This window comes from Centroberyx gerrardi, chromosome 7 (genome assembly GCF_048128805.1).
Source record: "Centroberyx gerrardi isolate f3 chromosome 7, fCenGer3.hap1.cur.20231027, whole genome shotgun sequence".
Classification (NCBI taxonomy): domain Eukaryota; kingdom Metazoa; phylum Chordata; class Actinopteri; order Beryciformes; family Berycidae; genus Centroberyx; species Centroberyx gerrardi.
In genome coordinates this window covers 6,595,676-6,619,599 of record NC_136003.1, presented here as the reverse complement: position 1 = coordinate 6,619,599, position 23,924 = coordinate 6,595,676, and the positions used below count along the sequence as shown (strand labels likewise).

The 23,924-nt window shown below is 42.6% G+C and overlaps 1 protein-coding gene and 1 pseudogene across 1 annotated transcript in view; one reads left to right on the top strand and one right to left on the bottom strand.

Moving 5' to 3' along the window:
- The window catches only part of cpt1a2b (carnitine palmitoyltransferase 1A2b), a 59,998-nt gene that overhangs the window by 14,599 nt on the left and 21,475 nt on the right, over positions 1-23,924 (top strand). Inside the window, exons 5-13 of the mRNA XM_071903461.1 lie at positions 2,003-2,104; positions 2,420-2,557; positions 2,802-2,879; positions 3,378-3,485; positions 6,304-6,391; positions 6,882-7,077; positions 10,980-11,168; positions 20,446-20,551; positions 21,644-21,760. Of these exons, the coding sequence (XP_071759562.1) occupies positions 2,003-2,104; positions 2,420-2,557; positions 2,802-2,879; positions 3,378-3,485; positions 6,304-6,391; positions 6,882-7,077; positions 10,980-11,168; positions 20,446-20,551; positions 21,644-21,760 (1,122 nt within the window). The remainder of the gene's footprint in view (positions 1-2,002; positions 2,105-2,419; positions 2,558-2,801; positions 2,880-3,377; positions 3,486-6,303; positions 6,392-6,881; positions 7,078-10,979; positions 11,169-20,445; positions 20,552-21,643; positions 21,761-23,924) is intronic.
- LOC139914989 (large ribosomal subunit protein eL39 pseudogene) lies at positions 9,911-10,289 on the bottom strand (annotated as a pseudogene).

The window sequence follows — 23,924 nt, the reverse complement described above, 5'->3', positions numbered from 1 at the left end:
CTATAGAGCCTTTCTTGTGTCAAATAAGGACTAGGCTGCAGGGACTTATGGTGGCACCAGGGCTAGATAGGGTCTGTCTTTCAGCTTATGCAGACAACGTGCTTATCATGGTAGACAGTCAGAGGGATGTGGAAACACTGAGTCATATTGTGAGGCTTTTGGGGGTGATTTCTTCAGCAAGGGTGAATTGGACAAAGAGTGAAGCTCTAATAATGGGGGCCTGGGTGGATGGTGAGCCAGTGCTACCAGGTGGGCTAAAGTGGAACAGGAATGGTTTCAAGTACCTGGGGGTACACATGGGGAACGACAGGGTGATGCAGAGGAACTGGGAGGGTGTTCTTGAGGTCATCCGGGGTCGTTTACAGAGGTGGAAGTGGCTACTGCCACGCCTCTCGTATAGAGGGCGGGCCCTCATTGTGAACCGCCTGGTAGCCTCAGGACTGTGGCACAGACTAACAGTTTTAGAGCCACCTGCTGGCCTGTTAGCTAAGATCCAGGCTATCCTGGTTGATTTTTTCTGGGGAGGTTATCATTGGGTTCCACAGAGTGTCTTGTTCTTACCAAAGGAGGAGGGTGGCCAAGGGTTGGTACATTTGGCCAGTAGAACAGCAGTTTTTAGACTTCAGTGGCTCCAGAAACTACTGTATGCACAAGGTAGGGCTGTATGGAGGCAGGTTGCTGAGGCACTTTTAAAACAGGTGGGAGGACTGGGTCTAGGTTTCTCAGTTTTTTTTGTTAATCCTAAAACACTGTCACTCAATGATGTTCCACCGTTTAACAGAGGTCTGCTAAGAGTATGGGGGCAGATGAATGTGCTGAGAGCAGCGCCACCCAGTTCTGTGAAGTGGCTTCTGGAGGAGCCGCTGGTGTATGGGGCACGGCTGGACATTACTACAGCAGCTACTCCTGGACTATCAGAGACATTAAAATCAGCTAAGGTTGTTACCCTAGGGCACCTGATCGGGCTGGCAGGGAACAACCTTGATGAGGCCGGGGAGTTGGCTGAGCGGCTGGGCATGAGATCTACGCGAGTGGCTGGTCAGATGCTTGGACGATACAGGAGTGCCTTGACTACAGAGGACTGGAAGCTGCTGCAGGAGGGGGACAGAGGGGATGCGGGGATTGGGGTACTGTTGGGACCCTCCACCATGGAGGGAGCGGATGGGGCTGCTCTAGACTCTATAGGAGTCAAGAGGCTGTCTAGACTTTGTGTAAAAACTTTTAACAGAGACAGGCTGGGCAGTAGAGCCGACACCCCGTGGAGGGCCAGCCTGGGGGTGGGGTTGGAGGTGAAGCCTGCATGGACTACCCTGTATAAGAGGCCCTTGCCTAAATACGCTGGGGATTTACAGTGGAGAGTACTACATGGGATACTGCCAGTCAATGCCTTTGTCTCTCTAGTGAACTCTAATGTGGGCAGTGGCTGCCCTTTCTGTGGGGGGAGAGAAACAATATTTCACTGCTTCAGAGACTGACAGGCTCAGACCTTTGTTCAACGTGCTTAGCTCTTTGGTCAATGCACTTGGGGCAGTTTATACAATTTCTGGCTTTATTTTTGGTTTTCAGTGCAGTAAGAGTAAACAAAGGATGGGGTGTATCATTAATTTCTTGCTGGGGCAGGCAAAAATGGCTGTGTACCTTAGTAGGAAGAGGAAGGTAGATGCTGGGGTAACAGTAGAAGTTTTAGACTTGTACAAGGCTTTAGTTAGGGCAAGAGTATCAATAGATTATGAATACTACAGAAGAATGCAAGATTTAGGAGTGTTTCATAGTAAGTGGTGTCTGGAGGAAGCGGTGTGCAGTCTGGAGGGAGGAGAGTTAGTTTTTACCAGGGAGTTGAGATGAGGTGCGGATAACATTGTGTCGGCGTTTTTGGTTTGTGAATGTCTTGTTTGCTTTGTTTTTGTTTTGCTGACTGAGGGGTTGGATGTTTGTACATTGTCTAATAAAGGTCTTGTTAAAACTCAAAACTCTCTCTCTCTCTCTCTCTCTCTTTCATCAGACTCTGTTGAGGTTGTTGTCAGGCAGGAAGCCTCTGCTGTACAGCTACCAGACCTCTCTACCTCACCTGCCTGTCCCTCCCATTAAAGACACACTGACCAGGGTGAGCATACACACACACACACACATGTACACGAGGATGCTTGCACGCTTAAGACACAAATGTGACCCACTCATCTTCAGTTTTCGTCACATATGATGTTAGTGTTGATCTAATACAGGAATGAAAAAGCAGAACAGAAATTCCCAACATAATTCCATAAACCACTAAATCAGATTTAGAAACTTTTCGATGAGTAGTGAGTATATGTCTTAACCTCTCTCCCGCTTATTCTCTCTCTCTCTCTCTCTCTCTCTCTCTCTCTCTCTCTCTCTCTCTCTCTCTCTCTCTCTCTCTCTCTCTCTCTCTCTCTCTCAGTATCTGGAGTCAGTGCGCCCGTTGCTGACTGATCCAGGGTTTGAGCGGATGACTGAACTGACCAATCAGTTTGAGTCTAGTCTGGGGAACCGCCTCCAACGCTACCTCAAACTTAAAGCTCTGTGGGCCACCAACTACGTAAGTGTAGTCATGCACACACACACACACACACTTGTCCACTTAAGAGGGCATTCTGTTGCATTACATTCATTCCCTAACCTCTATCTGTAACCTTAAAGAGATAGCTTGACATCTTAAAGTAATAATCCGCAACATTTTTATATAAATAAATGTCCGCGCCCTGAGCATTTTCCACTGTATAAAAACTAATATCATTAGGATTCAGTAACTAATAATGAATCTCATATTGTTTTTGTTCCAGGTGAGTGACTGGTGGGAGGAGTATATCTACCTCAGGAGCCGAGGTCCCATCATGGTCAACAGTAACTACTATGGCATGGTAACCACACATCTTTTCACAGTTTCACTGCTTAGAAAAACCTCAGACAGCCAATCTAAAATTTTCTGAAATATCCAAATCCACCCAAAAAATGCCACGCAAAATGTGTCATATCTGTTCATAGCATAAAGAATTTTGAAAAAGTTTTTGTCTGAATTTGAGGTTTCAGTGTTTCTTTATCACACCCAGTTTGGATTTCTTTTCTTTTCTCTTTTTTTTTAAAATAATTTGCAGAAATGAACCAAAACCTAAATCTTAGATGTTCAACTACCACTGTTTTCCTGTTTTCCCCTGCTAGCAGTGTCCTTCCTCTGTCCTTCCGCCTTCAAAACGCTAAAAGCAGAGATCTAGAGAGTCTTTCCGTGTTTGTAATTATACTGAGACAAAAAGACACAGGTGTAAGTCTGTACCTCGTTTCCTCACAGTGTATCATGTGCGTTGTTCTTGTTGTAATTGTTGGTATGTATAACCCTACTGACCCTCCTGACCCCCCTCCAGGACTTCCTGTACGTAACACCGACCCCGGTGCAGGCGGCCAGGGCAGGAAACACCATCACCGCTCTGCTGCTCTACCGCCGCAAGGTCAACCGGGAGGAACTCAAACCGGTAAGACCACATCGCTGTCGGGTTGACGGGTTAATGGGTTAATGGGTTGGGGCGGGGGGCACTTGTCTATGGGTGTGTCTATAGGTGGATGGTTGGGTTTCTGTGGGTGTGTTGGCAAAGGAGTGTGTGTGGGTGTCTAGAAAGACCTGTGTGTGTGTGTGTGTGTGTGTGTGGGAGTGTGTGTGTGTGTGGTTTAAGATAAAAGGACTCTTCAGTGACAGGGAAAGTGGGTCATGGCAGCAGTAGCAAATAATAATAGGATACAGCAAAGAAAACAGAATATAAATAGGAATATAAAGTTATATAAACATACACAACTGGCAATTAGGATGTGCAAAATAACAGCAACAAATTTTACATAGACCAAGAAAGAATGAATGCAGAATATGTACGATATGAAAATTACCAAAAATATGAAATATATGTAGTATGAAATAAGTCGAAGCATGATAAAAATATCAGTATATGCAGGATGTGGGAATATGAAAAAAAATGGAATTTATTTCAAATATACATAATGTACAAAATGTGCATCGTATTCACATAAACAGGTAAAAAACTATACCTTGTCATTGCGATTCAGATAACATAGGGTTATAGAGGAACGTGTGTATGATTAAGAGCGCATATTTCTCTTGCTCTGCTCCTGTGTGTTGTAGTCTATTATTTTTTTCATGTTGTATTCTATATTCATTTTAATGGTCTACGGTTTCATATTAGCTGAACTTCTGCAAAGAGCTGTAGAGCAGTGATGGAAAGAGAATGTCGTAGAATGTCGTAGAATGTGTCCTGTAATCAAGTACTGTTAAGAAGCGAGTAAGTAAAAGTACTGGTGTAAAATTCTACTTGTAAAAGTTACTGAGTTACTTTTTAGAAAACAGAACATTATTAGCAGTGATCTTTTCCATGCAGTTCTAAAAGGACGAGAGGACAGAGTTCAAGCTAGTTTCTTTTATTTGGAAAAATTTGAAATTACACAATAAAGTGTACAAAGTGAAGCCAGATTACTCTTCTCTTCTTTGCTGACTGACTTTTCACTACGAATGCCTCCACAATTGGCCAAGTTATGCTTGTGCTAATGGAGAAGCTACAAAATCTGTCCTCTGTAATAGAATGTGATTTAAAATGTAGTGAAGTACAGTACTTCAATAAAAACATACTTAAGTAAAAAATAAAATTACCGACTTCAGCAAATACTCAAAAAAGTACAAGTACACAAAAAGCTACCCAATTACAGTAACGTGGGTAAATGTAATTACTTCCACCCTTGCAATTGTCTCTAACACCAGACATACACAATAGGTTTAGCCATCGAAATTCTTGCTCGGTCACATCTTGCAAACAGTCAGTATGGGTGGCCTCAGTGGGAAATTAAACCCTGCTGCTGTATTAACTACAAACCATCACTTTTTAGTCTTTAGTCTTTAGTCATGCAGCAATTCAGAGACACATTTTTGGTATTTCCTGAACTTCACAAACGTCGTTTAGCAATCTCCGTGAACAAACACCTCACTTGAACCCGCTGTTTTGAGTTGTGGGGCTGTGAACTCGTGTCCGGAGGCAGCAGGGTAAACTTCGGGGGGATTTTAAGGCCACAGTTGTGTAGATGTTGTGTAAGCTTCCATTAGAAGTCAAGCTGTTTTGCTGCCTTGGAGGATCTGACAAGTCTGACCTGCTCCTAGGTTAAACACACACACACACACACACACACACACACACACACACAGCATCTAACACATGCCATTTAGTGGACGCTTTTATCAAGAGCCGTTTATGGTACGAAGAGTACATACACTTTTAGCAAGGCTGGCCCTCTAATATATAGCACCATGGTGTACGCATTTAGCCATACAGGACACACACACACACACACACAGGGGATTTATTCACACACACACACACACACACACACAGCCAGACTCTACCCCAAGAGAAAGTGTCAGACACTGTCCAGTGAGTGTCAGTGTTTCTGTTTAATGCAACCCGTGTTTGTGAGGAAAAATAGATAAACCAAATCAAAAGTAACCATTAAAAATACAGCTCATATAGGATTATACATTCATACAATATTCCTCATCCAGCAATGGCCCGTTCTGTTAATGTGTGACAACAATTAACAGACTTTATAGCCAATGTTACACATCAGGAACATAGTTGAACTGTGGGTAAATTGTACTTTCTCTCTTGCTCTTGCTCTCTCTCTCTCTCTCTCTCTCTCTGTCTCTCTCTCTCTCTCTCTCTCTCTCTCTCAATTCAATTCAATTCAATTCAATATGCTTTATTGGCTTGAATGTCAGATGAGCAATATTGCCAAAGCGTCAAGGATAATACAATTCAATAATGAGATGGAAAAAACAAAAAAAAAATACAATTCATTAAATAAAATAAAGTAAATAAATAAAAACAACAAGAAAATGGCAGAAAACAGTAAACACATGTTTGTGTGTGTGTGTGTGTGTGTGTGCGCGTGTGTATGCATGTGTGTGTGTATGTGTGCTTGTGTGTGTGTGTTTGTGAAAGATTGTTTGATGACTGAAGATTGGCCAGGCCGATCTAACTTTCCAATTAGTCCTTAGACCACTCTGTATATATGTGTGTGTGTGTGTGTGTGTGTGTGTGTATCATAGGTCTACTGTATATAAAAGCAATTAATGTTTGTTTAGGATGTTTGTTTGTTAACAGAAATATATTAATAATAAAAAAAATTAAAAAAAATCATAAGTGTCAAATGTAAAAAAAAAAAAAGAAGTGAAATCAAAAGGCAGTGTGAGCTCTCTCTCTGTGTCTCTCTCTCTCTCTCTCTCTCTCTCTCTCTCAGAGTCGTGTTCCAGGTACTGTCATCCCTCTGTGCGCTGCTCAATGTGAGAGGATGTTCAACACAACACGCACACCAGGAACTGAGACTGGTAACTCACACACACACACACACACACACACACACACACACACACACCATACACACACATACATATAGCTGCACACACCTTTTACTTCCAAATCTATCCTTCGGTTTATTGTTTACCACTATGTCCCCTTTAACTGACCCCCCTTATCTAGTCCTCCTGGTGTCCACACATAGCATCACATTACATAAAAGAAAGGAAATATGATAGGAAAGGAAAACAAAAAGGGAAAACAATACAGAAAGGTACAAACAATTAGGCTGCAACAAGAACTAAAGCTGGCACTGAACCTACTATTGTTCAGTGTGTTATCTATATAAAAGTGAATGTATCATAAGATTCCTTTTGAATTATATATGGTATAATAAAACATACCTACCAGTATTACTGTTATAGAAAAAATACTTAATCCAGTGGTTAATACAAATCAAATCTCTCTCTCTCTCTCTCTCTCTCTCTCTCTCTCTCTCTCTCTCTCTCTCTCCCCCTCTAGACGTGCTGCAGCACTGGCAGGACAGCGAGTTTGTGGCGGTATACCACAGGGGGCGCTATTTCAAGCTGTGGGTGTACCGGGCCGGCCGGCTGCTGTGTCCCAGGGAGATCGAGTACCAGATCCAGAGGATCCTGGACGACCCTTCACCCCCGCTGCCCGGAGAGGAGAAACTGGGGGCTCTCACTGCTGGAGACAGGTAGGGACTGATTGACTGACTGACTGATTGGTTCGTTGAATGACTCACTGACTGGCTGACTACAGTAATCTAATGTTGTGTGGATTCTCCGGACTACAGGATGTCTTTCCTTTTCTTCAGCACCTCTTCTCTGCCCACATATAAAATTGATATATATAATTTTTGCGCCCGATGAGGTACAGTAAGAGTGTGTTTAAAGCCTAATAAAGGCTAATTTCCTGCACCAGTCCTTTGATGCACAGCAAAATCATCAGTGTTTCTAGAAGTCCACACCAATTAGAGTTAATTTAACACTTCAGGTAGTTTGAATGGAGTAATATCAGCTCTATGAGAGGAAAAACAATCAACACTACAGTCAGCTCCAGCTAATTGTCAATGAAAGATCAACACTTATTAACACTGGGAAATGTTGCTGCGTGGTCATTGGAGGGATGAGGATGTAAGGAGGGAGGTGTGTGTTGTGTGTGTGTGTGTGTGTGTGTGTGTGTGTGTGTGTGCGCCCATCAACCGATCTGCGCAGTACATGTGCAGGACAGTAGAGACACAAGCTGCCGCATCATAGCTGATCACTAGGTGGCACCAGAGTAGATTGCCTAAAAGCGGAGTCATGTCATTTACGTTTTGCCTTTACATTTCAGGGCATTCAGCCGATGCTCTCATCCACAGTCACTCACAAGCCTCAGTTCCTAGGTCGCTAACAAATGATAAGGAGGTCACGTTGTAGCACCAAGACAGCAGAGTGCCAGTGAGTGCCAGGAAATTCAGACAATCGCAGGAAAGCATTTGAACGTCCGTTTAGTATGCTTTTCTCATTCCTCATTTGACACAGTCAGAATGGTCTTAGAGAGTTGAGTACACCCCACCCTTCTGGCACTCCGCGCAGGTTAAAACAAGCGCTAAGACGCGTTTGAAGACTTTTTGACCCAAGCTGATGTGTGTATTCCAGTTGGATTCCAGCCAAAACAAGCAAAGAGTAATTTTAGGTAGTGCAGTGTGAGTCCAATAAGATTTACATTCCACTTCACCAGCCACTTGTATCAGACTGTGGATATATGAGTCAAGTCAGGTCAAGTTTATTTATATAGAGCATTTCATACACACGGCAACACGATGTGCTTTCCATTTAAAAATAAAACCTAAATACAAAAATATACATAAACTATGTAATTGAAGTGAATTAGTGGGAGAGTTTCTTTAGTGTGAGGGTAAGCCGGTTTCCTTGTGTGTGTGTGTGTGTGTGTGTGTGTGTGTGTGTGTGTGTGTGTGTGTGTGTGTGTGTGTGTGTGTGTGTGTGTGTGCGTGCGTGTGTGCGTGTGTGTGTGTTCTCCCAGTGTTCTGCCCGTCCGCATCTGTCCTTCTCTGCAGGATTCAACACTTCACTGCAAGATGGGCTGCGACAAATTTACAAATTGTTTCACTTTCATTTGAACACAAGGTCTCAACACAGTTCAACTCAATGGAGATCCCTGTGGAAACAGAGTAAAAATCAATAACTGCGCCGCCCTTATGATGACAGTAAAGCCCTCTTATTATATTATTGCTTCCCCCAATGTCCACCCACATTATAAATACACACTCAGTGTTTAAATTACTGACAGTCATGTACACTAGCAGTAAATGCATTACAGAATAAGAGAGCAAGTTCAGAATCAGTCCAGTCCTGCGGCTCACTTCATCCAAAAAGTCCTACTCTTGTAAATATGTGTTTCAAATAGCATAAATCCATAAAAATAAAGTTTTTAACGGCAGACAGTGGAGAGAGATGGAAAGGAGAAGTGAAGAAGAAAGAATGTTTTAGGTTGAAGAATGAGGAATAGGGATAGAAAGGAAGAGTGAACTCTCTCTCTCTCTGGTTTCAAGAAATGAATGAGTGATATGTTTCTGTAAGGTGTGGCGTTGTGATGAAAGGAGACGTTAAAACGTGAGAAGGAGAACAGAAACCAGGAGAAGGAAATTGTGTGTGCGTGTGTGTGTGTATGTGGTTTATGTAATTGTGCGTACAAGTGTGTTTAATTACATGTCTTTCAGCAAGCTTTTAGACTGTGCTTGTCTTGGCGCCCTGCAAGAACGCATAACCACTACGCTCATACACACACAAACACATACACAACTAGCTCTCTTGCTCCATCTCACACCCACACACATTATTGAACCATTACCCCAGGGGAAATCAGTTTTATTGTCAGACAGGGTGTGTGTGTGTGCACATGCATACGTACGTACACACACTTCCATTCCTTTCTCTGACTGTCAGTGTGTTTATTCTATCTTTTGTCAGTTAAATGTCAGTCAGCTTTTTGTCTACAAGTGGAAAGTCTTTATTCTTGTTTAGGGCCTTTAGCATTAATCTGTTAAATATTGACAGACACGCACACACACACACACACACATATTTTGTAAGCCACTGAAGATTTGGCCACTGATACAGTAGTAGAACCTCCCATCGCTATGAAGCCTAATCAGTAGAGTAACACAGTGGTATGGTTTTACACTTAGTTTAATGTCAGTTAATAACGTATAAGCATATAATTCTGGACTTAAATACATATTGGAGAACCAATTGGATTGGTGGAGGTAAAGCCAAAGTCAGTGTCTTTTTCCTTAGTCAAGGTTAGGGTCACCTGTGTGAACGTGGATGTGCGTTCCTTCAGTGACTTTTGCTTAGTAGAAGAAGACGATGTAATAAATGATCAACCTATTTTGTGAAAACGTTAACATCATAGTTTAGAAAGGGGAGTCTATAGCTGGGTTTCCATCCACGTATTTTTATGCAAATTATGATCTGAATGGAAACACATTTCCTTAATATGACAAATACATTTTTCCACCTGCCTTTTTTTTTCTGGTTTGATCACAAATCTTTTATTGTCAAACACGAGCAGAACCAGAGCATCTGTACAAAAAGACTGCTGTTCCAGATAGCACAGCTCCCTCCCTCCCCAGGTCAGGCCCAGCAGCTGGGGGTCTTGGCAGATGGAGATGCAGGGGAAGCTGGAGATCCAACGAGCTTACGAACATGCTTACAGGCCGAGCTTGGTCCTCCTCCAGTGTCTCCTCTTGGAGTTGTACCTGATCTTGTTACCAGTCTTCATTCTGATCCACTGAGGGATGGACCTGTTCTGCTTCTGCTTCTTGGCGATGAAGCGCTTGATCCTGAAAGTCTTGTGGGATGACATTTTGTCCACAGTCCTTTCCCCACTATGGCGGCGGTCAAAGAGCGTGGAGACGTTTTTTTGTTAATAAACAAGTGATGTGATAAATAGTGACGGAAACACATTCATCAAATCAAGTGGTGTGGCTCAATCTCATGGCACCACAGTGGAAAAGTGGCTTTGGACACACTGAAATGCTGTTTGCAAAATATCTGAATAAATAAATGGCACCCGTCGCGGTTTTCTGCCAATGCATTTCTTTGTTCCTCCAGATAAAAGCGTGACACTTGGCGAACATTCGCTGACGCCAGAGAACAATGACAGCTCGCCCAATACTAAATTCTTGAAAGACTCAATTTATAAACCACTATCTTTCTCACGACATTTCAAAAGTTCAATCACAATTTCTCTTGCCAGTTGGATAGTGACATAGCTTTTGAGAAATGGCAGACCAGACGTTGCCACCGGCTCCATGTTGAAGCAAAGCCTGTTGAATGTGGGACGCTCCCAGGCTTCAGGGTCTCATGAGTGTTTTCCCGAAAATAACTAACTAGAAAGTCCCGCCAAACATCTGCATATTCCACTTTTGAACTCTGGCCTCTTCTAAATGTGGGGACATTAATAAATCACTTGCTTCTGTATAGGCATCTGGCATGTGTAATTTGTGTGGACTGGATTTTTGTTAATATCTGGACATTTATAAAGCCTTAGAGTGTGTGTGTGTGTGTGTGTATGTGTCACCCCTCCCAGGATTCCTTGGTGTCAGATGAGGAAGCAGCACTTCAGCTCCGGGGTCAACAAGCGATCGCTGGACGCCATCGAGAGGGCGGCCTTCTTCGTCACCCTGGACGACGAGGAGCAAGGCATGATGGGGGAGGACCCAGTGGGAAACCTGGACCGCTATGCCAAGTCCCTGCTCCATGGGAAATGCTACGACAGGTGAGAAGAAGACGAGAGAGAGAGAGAGATCTATACCAAAAAGTAAAGGGGCTTCTAGCACATAAACAAAGCAGATTCTGAGAAGATAGAAAAAATACTAGTCCTGATTCTGCCAAAAAAAAAAAACGAGTCTCTCAAGTTTTTTTCAGCATTTTATCTAGTGAGGAACCCTAAGGTGCTTTCTGGCTCCTTTTGAATCTTGGAGAACCCCCTGATGAACCCAAGAGTGTATACAAAAATTAGGGACACTTTTCCAATATTGAGTTGTACGTCCTTTGAGACGATCCATGTCTCAGTTGTCTCAAAGCTTAAAAGTTCACCTTTAGCCTGTCTCCTCCCCTTCATCTACATCTCTCCTTTATGACTGAAGCAGATGTTATAGGCAGTTACGTTCCCTTACCTCCCTGATACCTACAAAATGTTCTTTCATCCATCAAATGGATTATGTCAAAGCATTGTGCTTTTCTTGATCTTGAGAGCTCATAACTCAAAAGTAAAAAAAACGTAAAAAAAAAAAAAAGATCTCAGAAAATTTTAGCAAACTGTCTGCAGAATGAACACAAAAGTATATTAAGACAGGATCCCACTTTAATCATAATGTGGCATTAGGGGTCACTGCAAAGACGGGGTAAAGAGAAGTAGTGAGAGGAAGAGGAGAGATAAAGTGAAACATTCAGCCGCTCTGCATCAGCCAACACACAATTTATTCGACCCCGTCTGCTTATCTGCCTGCCTGTCTGCCTACCTGTCTGTCTGCTTATCTGTCTGTCTTTCTGCCTATCTGCCTATCTGTCTGCCTATCTGTCTGTCTTTCTGCCTATCTGTCTGTCTTTCTGCCTATCTGTCTGCCTATCTGTCTGCCTATCTGTCTGTCTTTCTGCCCATCTGTCTGTCTCAGTCTGATGCAGTTTGACCCACACATGGGAGACATCAGGGATCTCTTCACTTCAGCTTTCATCTTTCATATATAAACCAAATAAACAAGGCAAGATTGAACGTGTCTTTTCCCTCAGAGCCAATCAACAATAAATACACCCACACCATGTTTTGACCTATAATTGTAGAAAGAAAAGCCAGCACTCAGAATGTCCTTTTGTCCTTTAATTAAATGGGCAGCTATAGAGCACAAATGACGGACGTGTTTCAGCAATAAGCCATCATCAGCGTTGTGTTGCTCAAAGCTGAAGTGACACTTTTTTTTTTTTATATTAAGAGTTTTATTGTACATTTTCATCATTATTCAAAACACGCAATGGACAAGGTAATACGAAAGACAACACTGCATAACAAAACAGAAATAAAGATAACATGGGGGGGGGGGGGGGGGGATGCAAGGGTGACACCCAGAGCCCGCAACAACATTCGACAGGCTTTTCTTTCTACACATTCTTTATACAAGCCTTCTCAAGCAGAGGCAGGTACCTGAGATATAGAAAGTGGTCACATAATAAGCAAGGGTTTTACTACAGGCCACACAAAGCAAGAGAAAAAACAAACAAACAAACAAACAAACAAAGGAGAGTACTTAACAAGTCTTAATTGCTAGGGCGAGTGTAATCAGTTACTATTTACTATATGGTCAAACAAGGAACTTGCGGACAGTGTCCCAGTGGTCCTCCAGGCCCTTGTCAAAGTCTTTTAACAGGCAGGCTGCCCGTTCCATATTCAGCAAGTCCAGGTATTCCTCCAGCCACGAATCCCTAGAGAAGCAGGCTGGCTTACGTTCCTTCCAGTTTAAAAGAATTAGTCTTTTAGTAGACAAGCAACCCAGTGTCTAGAGCCGGTCAACAGTGACTCCAACACTAGGTTTTAGGCCCAGCAGGCATGCTATGGGACATAGAGGGAAATTAACATTAAAAAACTCTGACATTAGGGATGTGACTTCTAACCAGAGTGTTTTAACAGCTGGGCAGTCCCAAAGCAGGTGGAGTAATGAACCTTGACTGCCACAATTGTGCCAGCATAAACCTTGGTATTTGTCGTCCATCTTGGATAATCTAACAGGGGTAATATATGCTCTGCTCAGAATCTTGTATTGTATAATCCTAAATCTCACACATTTAGAAGAGCTCAAAGCTGACCTCCAAATTGTATTCCACTGAGAAGCAGTCAAGGATATATTAAGGTCATGCTCCCAAGCCAGCTGAACAGAAGAATATGCATTAGGGGCAGCCCTAAACATTAAGCTATAAATATTTGAGACCACACCTCTTGACGAGGTTGCCTTCTTAAAAAGCTGATCCCACTCCGAGCATGAGGCAGGCACAGCTCCCTCTTTACATTTCCTATTTATAACAGACGATAGTTGTGCATATGTTAAAAAGAAAGAATCTAAAAGGCCAAACTGATTTTTAAGTTGTTGAAATGGTAAGATTTTATCGCTAAAGATCTGTCCGACTGTTGTAATGCCAAGCCTCTGCCAAGTTTTGTTACTTAAGGTACATCCTCCAGCTGAAAGGATGGGGTTACACCAGATGGGACAGGATGGAAGAGAAAGCCCCTCGATGCTAAATCTCCTGTGTAGCTGCTTCACAATAGAGCATGAAAACCTAATAATAGTGTTGTCCAATAGAGGTGGTGGTCTTGGACAGTACCACAATGATGCCAAGGATATTTTATTATTTCCAGATATGATGCGCTTCTCCAGCCATTCCCAGCTGCCTACCAGAGAGTCGGGCTTGTAAGCCCAAGTCAATGGATACTTTGCATTGTATGAAAGATAATACTGAAATACATCTGGGACTCCTAGACCACCCCTGGATCTGGGTATAATTAAATTCTTGTAAGCGATTCTGGGCTTTTTATTATTCCAAAGGAATCGAATAAAAAGGGATTTGATGTCTCTGAACCAGCTTTGAGGAAATTTAAGAGGAATAGATGCAATGATATGAGTAAGTCTTGGTAGAACATTCATTTTCAATATTTCTGCTCTACCCCATAGAGACAGTGGTAAGGCTATCCATCTGTTGATGTCATCCTTGATGGACTGGAGGATGCCAGGGCCATTAAGGCTGAAGATTTTAATAATAGGAGATATGATGTTGATTCCCAAATACTTCATTCCATTTGTTTTCCAAATAAAAGGGGTGCCCATTAGATCAGATTTAAATGAGTGAGAGTTAAGTGGCATTGCCTCACTCTTGTTCCAATTGATCTTGTATCCAGAAAAACTGCCAAATAAATTAACCAAATTAAGAACTGCAGGTATAGAGGATGCTGGCTTGCTTAAGGTGAGCAAAATATCATCAGCATACATATTCAATTTAAAATCGTGTCCATGGAAGTTCACACCGTGTATGTCACCACTAGAACGGATTGCACATGCTAATGGTTCGAGGGCGACGATGAAGAGTAGGGGGCTGACTGGACAACCCTGCCTAACGCCTCGTTGTATAGAGAAGGGTTTTGAGACTAATCCATTAGTTCTAACAGAGGAAAATGGGGCACTGTAAAGAGCTTTTACCCAGCTAATGAACTTGGGACCAAAACCAAATTTTTTAAACGTATAAAATAAATAGGGCCATTCTATCTGGTCAAAGGCTTTTTCAGCATCTAATGATGCTGCAATGACTGGAGACTTACTGGAACTAGCTTCCAGCATAATCTGGAAAACCCTCCGCATATTATTTGAGGACAGACGACCTGGGATGAAACCTACTTGGTCTAGATGCACTATAGATGGGACTACCTTCTCCAAACGGAGTGCCAGGATCTTAGCCAGGATCTTATAATCACAATTTAACAAACTTAAAGGACGGTAGTTACCCATCAGAACTGGATCTTTACCTGGTTTTGGCAACAAAGAGATAATGGCCCTGCACATAGAGGGAGGCATGGATTCAGATTCCAATATTTCATTAAATAACAACAGTAAGTATGGAGAAAGCTGCTCTTTAAAACACTTGTAGAATTCGATTCCCAGGCCGTCGTCCCCTGGAGTTTTTCCCGAAGCCATCTTCATGATTGCAATCTCAATCTCAGCCCGTGTAACAGGTGCATCAAGCACATCCCTATCAACCGAACTGACTCTAGGAAGGCTAAAGCCTTCAAAGAAACTGTCCAATTCAGCTTCATTTGCATTATTTACTGTACCATAGAGTTTGGAGTAATAATTTTTAAAAGATTGATTAATTATAGCTGCGTCACATTGTAACATACCATTCTCGTCTCTAATTGCTGGAATTGTCTGTCTATTTTCTATTTGCTTTAATCTATGAGCTAGCATCCTCCCTGCCTTGTCTCCAGTTTCAAAATACAATCTGCGCAGACGGAAAAGAGCAAATGCTGTCTCCTCATGTATGAGCCTCTGCAAGTCTGCCCTAGTGGTGAGGAGTGAGTTCCTCAGATCTAAGTTGGATGGATCCAGCATGTGCTGCTCCTCTAATCTCTTGAGTTTAATGTTTAATTCAGATTTTACCTCACCACGCTTTCTTTTCTCCGCTGAGGAGAAGCTGATAAACCAGCCCCTGCAGGTAGCCTTGAAGGCCTCCCAGACTGTAGCCACACATAATACAGAATTTAAATTTAACACAAAAAATTCACAAAATTTGATTTCTTATGAGAGAGATAAATTTATCATTTTTAAGAAGTGATGTATTGAGTCGCCACTGTCTAGATTTGCAGGGGTTGGCCAAGGGGAAAAATGTGACAGAAACTGCAGCGTGGTCACTTACAACAATGCTATTCATCTTGATCTCAAGAACATTTTGAACCAAGTTTGACGACATCATAATGTAATCTATTCTAGAGTAGGAGTTATGTGCCCCAGAATAAAAAGAGTACTCTCGAGCATCTGGATTGACCAAGCGCCACACATCTGTTACAGCAAGCTGAGATTGAAACTCCCTCATGGCCATGGATATCTGTTTGTCTGAGGGGAGGGGGGGACTGGATCGATCCAATACAGGGTCACAAACAGAATTAAAATCTCCACCTATAATGAGAGGACCTTCCATAGACTGAGATATCATTGGGCACAGAGAGGCAAAAAACTTAGACTGTAGCGTATTTGGAGCATACAAGTTCACAAGTGTCAGCTTTTCATTTTGTAAGCAGCCCGAAACAATTACATATCTTCCATCATGGTCATAGTGTACACTGGAGGGTTTAAAAGGCATATTTTTAGAAATTAGGATACTAACACCTCTGCTTCCTTTACCACCAGGAGAGGAGAATACCTGCCCTACCCATCTCTGTCTTAGCTTTTTAGATTCTGTAGAGTTCAGATGGGTCTCCTGCAGCATGGCAATATCACAATTAAGAGATTTTAAATACACCAGTATCTTATATCTTTTGATTGGATTCTGAATGCCGTTTACATTCAGACTAACCAAAGTAATTCTATTCAATCGTGTATCCATCCAATAAGAACCACAATGTATGGATCAAGATGCTGATAGTACAGCGCGCCCCCGGGGAGCGCCCCAGCACATGGCACGCGCCGGCCCCACAAGTAACCACTGAGGCCGATGCCAGACAGGTGATAAGGCGCCACCCGGGGCACGTGGTCCCAGAGCCCGCTGCAGGAGTAGGCATATGAAAATGGGCTCAGAGAGGGTGTCACCCTTGCATCAGGGGAAGGAGGGGGAAACATATAAACACTATTTAACCAAGGGTGAAAAAAGTTAAAGAACAAAGACAGAAACATAAACACAACGGCCAACTGGCCTAATCTGGCAAAAAAGCCAGTTACTGGGATAGAAATTCCCATATCCGCGATGATGCGGCGAAAACACAACTAGAACCCGGCTTCCCCTAGTTATATGAATCCAGTAAAACTCTAGTGAGATTCCCCTCAATGACTATAAAGTAACCATAAATTGTCTCCCTGTATAGGCAATTTAAAATGTCAATTTATATTAATGCAAGGCATTGTAGCTATAGGGAGTGCGCAAAAAAAAATAAAAATAATAATAATAATAAAAAATAAACAAAAATAGAGCCGGTAAGGCATAAGTAAGAGCTGTTTTCAATATCCAACCTGTGGCAGTGTGTTAGGTGCTCTGCAACACCGCGGAGACAGCCTTCTCCATGTCAGTCAGAAAAACTTTGGGAGGTGCTTTTTCAGGTCCTTTTCTGCATCCTTCGGCGAGGTGTAGGTGAGCTTCTCCCCGTTGATGGTAACGATGAGGGTCCCTGGGTAAACGATACTGAACCGTACCCCAGCTTTGTGAAGCAGCTTCTTCACGTTGTTGTATTGGGCGCGTCTCCTCGACTCCTCTGCAGAAAAATCCTGATATACTGAGAAGCGCTGACCATCCCAGGCTAGCTGTTTTTTAGTGGCTGCTCTGATGATGTCTTGCTTGTCTCTCCACCGCAGTAGACGTAGGATGATGGGACAGGGTGGCTGATCAGGATTTGGCATTGGTCTCAGTGTGCGATGTGCACGATCTATCTCTGGGGGCGGCTGGTCGCTTGGTCGGTCTAGTATGTAGCAAAGGATCTTGTCCAACACAGTATAGATATCACCCGCCTCAGTACCTTCTTTCAGCCCCACAAGCCTTAAGTTGTTACGGCGGCTTCTGTTCTCCATGTCATCCATTTTATGCTGTAAAGTCTGGATCTGCTTGGTAGTTTGGGATAGCTCAGTGGTGGAGCTCTCTACCTTGTCCTCCAGCTCCCCAATTCGGCGTTCCGCGTTGCCTAATCTGTTAAGCATAGCTCTAGTATCTTTATTGAGCCTGGTGATTGACTCAGCCATGCTGTCCATTTTCGTACCAAAATCTTCTCTGATTTGTTTGAGCTGTGAAGCAATGTTTCTGGCCCCTTTAGGAGTGTCTGCCAACTCGTCCTCGTCCACCTGTTGTTGCTCGGTGGTATAGGCCAATTTGGGCGTACGGATCGCCATGTTACCAGCTAAACCAAACACGTTTGAGTCTATTTTCTTCTTACTGCTTCTGGTAATTCGGTTGGTTTTAGTCATTCCCGAGAGTTTTAACAATATGTTATCAAAGTCCGACAATTAAGTCTGTGTCCACTGGGTACATTTAGAGCAAATCATGAAATGCGGGGAGCCGATTTGGCGTCTAGCGTGCCATCTTCGCCTGTCACCTCACGTGACAACATTTCTTATTCAATTTACCCAATGGTAATTTCCCATGTTCTAATTGTGTTCAGTGTAATGCTATGATTAGAGGAGAGTCTTTTTTACATCCACACTCTGGCAAAAAGTTTTTTATTAAGAGTAGGATTTCTTGTAAGACGAAGCATGTGGTTTACCTTTTGAAATGCCCATGTGGGATGTGCTATGTTGGTAAAACTAAAAGAGAACTAAAAACCCGGATATCTGAACATAAAAGTAGCATTAGGAATAGGGATGAGAAGTCCTCAGTAGCGAGACACGTTAATTCAGCAGGTCATGACCTGTGTTCCTTGAGGTTCCAAGGTATAGAAGAAGTCAGACCTTTGAAAAGAGGGGGTGATAGAGATAACAGAGACACTTTTGCAGAGAGAGGCGTTTTGGATACATACTTTACAAACTGAACACCCAAAAGGTCTGAACGAAGAATTATTATTAGGGTGTTTTCTCTGAAATTGTCTGAACGTGTATTTGTGAAATAGATATGCATTTTTTGAATACATATTTTAAGTTTTTTCTTGCTCTACTCCTAACTTTAAGGAGAGCCCAGGCTGTTTGGGCAGAATTGCCTGCTGTAGCTGACTGCATGTTCTATTGGCCAATTGTATGTGCAGTTGTTTAGTTTCATAAGGCTAATATCTTCTGCCTGTACAAGGGAAAATTTAGCCTCCCTTAATTTCCATTTTCTGTGTAGAGGATCTGTATTTTGAAATGATAAAAATGTGTGAGATATATGTGCAGAGACATTTAGCCGTATTTTCTATTCTTCTATTCTTATATGTTTCTTGATACTTATTTTTCCTAAGTGTTATGTTTATGCTGTGGATTGTGTATTCCTGGTATTAATCCGTACTGAGTGGGGGAAGCTGGTACGTTGATTTCTCTTTGACAGTGACTTTTTGATCATGTATTTTACATATTGATTGAATAATTAATTGAAATGTATGCAAATATGTATTTAAGTGTCACTTCCGCTTTGAGCAACACAACGCTGATGATGGCTTATTGCTGAAACACGTCCGTCGTTTGTGCTCTATAGCTGCCCATTTAATTAAAAGACAAAAGGATATTATGAGTGCTGGCTTTTCTTTCTTCATTTATTAATCTTTGGCCGTGCACCTAAGGAGGATTTTTTGATCGAGTTGTGCGCACATGGCGGAGTTTGACCTATAATTGTGACTCATCCCTCGGGCCAGTCAGTGGAATTTTGAACTTGCTGGAGTGCAGGGGTGAGATGCATCATTCCGCCGAGTTTCATCGAAATCCGAACAGTGGTGTCTGAGATATCATCCACAAAACAACAAACGAACAAGCTACACTGCATTAGCTAGCTGTAGTACAGTTGACAGTTGTGTAATAATATGATCCAGGGTCACAGTCTCATTTCCTCTCCGCTGTACTGTTTGTTTCTAAACACACAAACACTGCGGCCTATCCATCACTCTTTCTCAGTTTCCTTTCCTCTTTCCCACTTGTCCTCAGTCTGTCGTTGTCTGCTTCTCTCTCCATATGTCTCTCTCTGTCCATTGCGGTTCCCAAGCAGAAACGACCCTTTTAACCTCTCGGCAGCGGTGATTTCCGTCCCACTGTGCTGGACAGGAACGACCAGACGTTGATGTAGATGTGATGCAGATGTTGTGGTAGAGCATCGTATTAACAATGTCAGCAGGGTGGGCAATGAACCAGCAGCTGCCAGCAGGGAGGCAGACAGACAGAGAGAGACAGAGCCAGACCTGTTAAAATACAAACTTTACAATGGCATGAAATGAACTGCGGTCCTGGCTAACAAAGACGCCCTAAATAAAAAGAAATAAACATGGATGTGACTGTAAAGTTTGTAAGGCGACATGTTTTTGAGGGATTAAATCCTGGCAGACTTCCATTTCTTCCTGTGGGTGTCAGGTGACTGACAGGAAGCAGAGCGTTATGTAATGCATCGCTGACATGAAAACACTCAACTCAGCACAATGAAATGAGGAGAAAACAGAAACGGCCACATAAATAGTTTTTCATGCTGTGTAAGAGTGAATGGTTGAAGTTTGAAATGAATGAAGTTTGCAGAAAGGTACTTGGCCACAAAATACCTTCATGCATCTGCCCACCTCTATATACTGTGATCTGTATGGCACGCAATACATCATGATTCTCCCCTTCCTTTACCCCCTCCCCTCTGTCTTTCTCTCTTCTTCTGTCTCCCAGGTGGTTTGATAAGTCCTTTTCCATTGTGATCTACAAGAACGGGAAGAACGGACTCAACGCAGAGCACTCCTGGGCCGACGCGCCGACAGTAGCTCACCTATGGGAGGTGTGTGTGTGTGTGGATTTCTCTTTATTACCATTTATCCGTCAAAGTCGAGTTCACCCAGCAGTCAGAGAAAGTGAAACAATAAGTGTATGAGTATGCTAGCTGCATTGATAAAGCCTGTTCAATTTGCTGACTTTTAATGAGGAACTGTGGTTAAGACGATTTCATGGAAGTCTGATGGAAGGACATCATCAACTATTGGCAACTGTGGACAGAAGAGTATACTCATCAACCGTGATAGACGCTGGCAACTCTGAATCAGGCAACTGAAAAATGTCCATCTAAGGCGGTTTCATCAATAACAGTATGAATGCTGTGGTCGGGTTGCAGTGCACAAGCCCCCTTACTACACCTACTGCAAATGTATACTTTTGCACGCGAAGTGGTGCAAAGAGCACAGACAGTGGTCTACTGAGCAGTGGAAAGAAGTCATATGGTCGGATGAGTCATCCTTAACCCTTTTCTGAAGAAGCGGATGTGTACAAATGTGGCACACGCAAAACAATATGTACGTGCCTGAGTTCTTGCTTCCTATGGTGAAAGTTTCTGGTCGCCCAGTCATCAGATATTATATATATACTATATATTATCTAATATATAGCACTATTGGCAGATTCTGAAGCGTTTCCCACCTAAAGCATTAAAACACCAAACGATGGACAGAATGGCGTTTTGTGGAAGAAAGAAGGTCCAGACTTTTGTAGAAAAATGTGACAATTTTTATGCAAGTAATATAAAGTGTCTGAAACGGCATTTGGACCATCATGGGACACTAAAACTCTCCACTGAAACCCATGTTTATTCTTTTAGGTGGGTTAGCAGGGTGAGGCAGGTTTCATAGGGGTTTTTACAAACTGCCACCACTGCAGAATAAAAAATGAAAATGAAAAGAGAAACCGTAGATACTCTATAGTTGTGTATGTATGCATGGATTTGTGTGTCTATCTAATATATGTACTGTATGCATGAATGTATGCATTCTCCTGCTGTGTTCATTTCCAAGTCTCTGCGTGTGTATATTTGTATGCGTGTGTGTGGATGTAAATGCATATGAATGTGTCCATAGCCTTGAGCATGTGCGTCTCTCTCTAGTACACCCTGGCCACAGATGCCTTCCAGCTGGGCTACTCAGAAGACGGACACTGTAAGGGCGAGGTGGACCGCTCACTACCGCACCCCCAACGACTGGTCTGGGACGTCCCGACAGAGGTACATCCACACTGGGCAGATGTGCGTGTGTGTGTCTGTTGAAACATTTTGCCCCTCGCTCCACATCCTACACAGGCCGGTTCAGAATTGGCACCGCTCAAAGCTCAGGTCCCCTCACACCTGCTTTTTTAAGGCCGTGATCACATCAGATGCTCTTTCAAACATGGCTGCTGTTTTTTCCCCAGTTATTTTCATTGGTTGGGTCACAGCAGGCGAACATCTCCCCAGGGTGCTCCGGTTAGTCTCTGCTTTAGCCGCACCGCGTATTGTGTCAATGTGAAAATACCCTTGAGTTGGCCACTCTTTAGCTCTCGGATGAGATCCACATCCACACAGCGGAGAGAAAGCCTTGGAACAACCAAGCAATGATTTCTATCGACCGTTCTATCTAGCATGTATTATATTTATATTGAGTATAAGTTATATCGCGATAGATATCGTTATCGTTTTATCGTCCAGCCCTACCCACACCCTGCAAAAAGAGCAATCGCTAGCTGTCACTTGTCATTTTTATTTTCAACTATAAGGCACTCGGTAGAGCGCAAACCTCTGCCAATGCTGATCAATTCTCTAACTTTCAAAACTACAGGTTTCTGCTTGTGTGTTTGTTTGTCTTCTGGGTTTGATTTTCTGGCAAAATAGCCTGTGAATGCAACGCTTGACTTGAAAGTCCCGGATGTCTGGCTTTTCCACAGGCACAAATCTTTTAATGATGGATATCCTAGATCAGGATCACCACCAAAATCTAATCAATTGATTATTTGGCCAAGAGCTTTCTGTCCACTGAATTTCAGCCAAATCTGTTTGTTACTTTTTGACGTATCTTGCTAGCAAACAGACAGACGAGTGAAGACAACATAATTAGCTTGCTTGTTGTTGTCAAACTTTGTGTTGCATAGCAACAAGAATGATGTAACGCTCCTTGTGCCCTTTGAGCTCTTGCTCTCTGTTACTAGTGAAGCTTACAGCTGTGTTTTGCATGTGAGCAGCAAAAAAGCATCCTGTCTGCTCACAGCTTGGCACGTGTCTTTTTTGTCTTTCTCACACAGACACAAAACTTCAGTAAATAGACACCAGAGTTTCAGAGCTTGAAAGGAAGCTCTGTAGTACAACTTTCATCATCCAGATAAAAAAAACAATAACATGCAGCTTTCACAGAAAGCATTGATTTCAAAAGCTGTGCTGCCTTATCTAGCTGCACTGTTGACAGATAAAGAGCCGAGCGCAGTCTGATACTGTGAAAGCCCCGGTTTCATTTCCTGTTACTGCATATGTGGCTAGTCACTCTAAATACGTGCTTAGGCAGGGGGAAAGACAGGCTTCAGCACAGGCTTGTAAAATCTGGAAAAATATTAATTTGATATTGATACACATGATTATACATTTGTTGCAGTTGTAGACTAATTTAGCATATTGTGATATTTGTTGTTGTGAGGAATAATCAGCCTCTATAGACTGATATGGCCTAGTTGACTGTCATATTGTAGACAGTACACAACAATTGTACACCAACCATAATAACAAATTCTGTCAAGAAATGAAAGTCTGGAATAAAATGTGGAATTTGAAAACGGCAGATGTGTAGGAACCTGGAAAAGGTACCTGCCTGTTCTGAAAATTATTTATAGACTAATTTGTGCAGAAAGTGACATTGCAAATTATTTATGGACAAATTTGTGCAGAAGGTGACGTTGAAACTTCAAATGAGAAAACTGGAGATAATTTGAAAAGTTTCATTGCACCTGAACCTACTCTGACAAAATGATTGCTGACATGAATATAAAGCACATTATGGGTTACCATTAAAGTTGTGAAGGAAGCAGCTATGGACGACTACAAACATTGTATCATCTTCTATTCAACATCAAAATGTTTGCTGGGTGTGAATGTGAAGAAGGAAGAATGGAGGAAATTGAGACTATATATTCAGTCTCCGTTTGTTCTTTTCCCAGTCGTGACGGAGGTAGTAAGACTTGTGGCCATACTGACACCACTGCCAGTGTGTAAGGGTAAAATTGGGCACCAAGCACCAAGCAAGTGTTTACGTACGGTAGCAGTGCATGGCGAGAGACTACACATCTCCAACTGGCTACTACTTAAACGTGCCAGGGCGACTTCCTGTATGCGCTGCACTTCATTGTAGCCTACAGACTCTTTTGTAGCC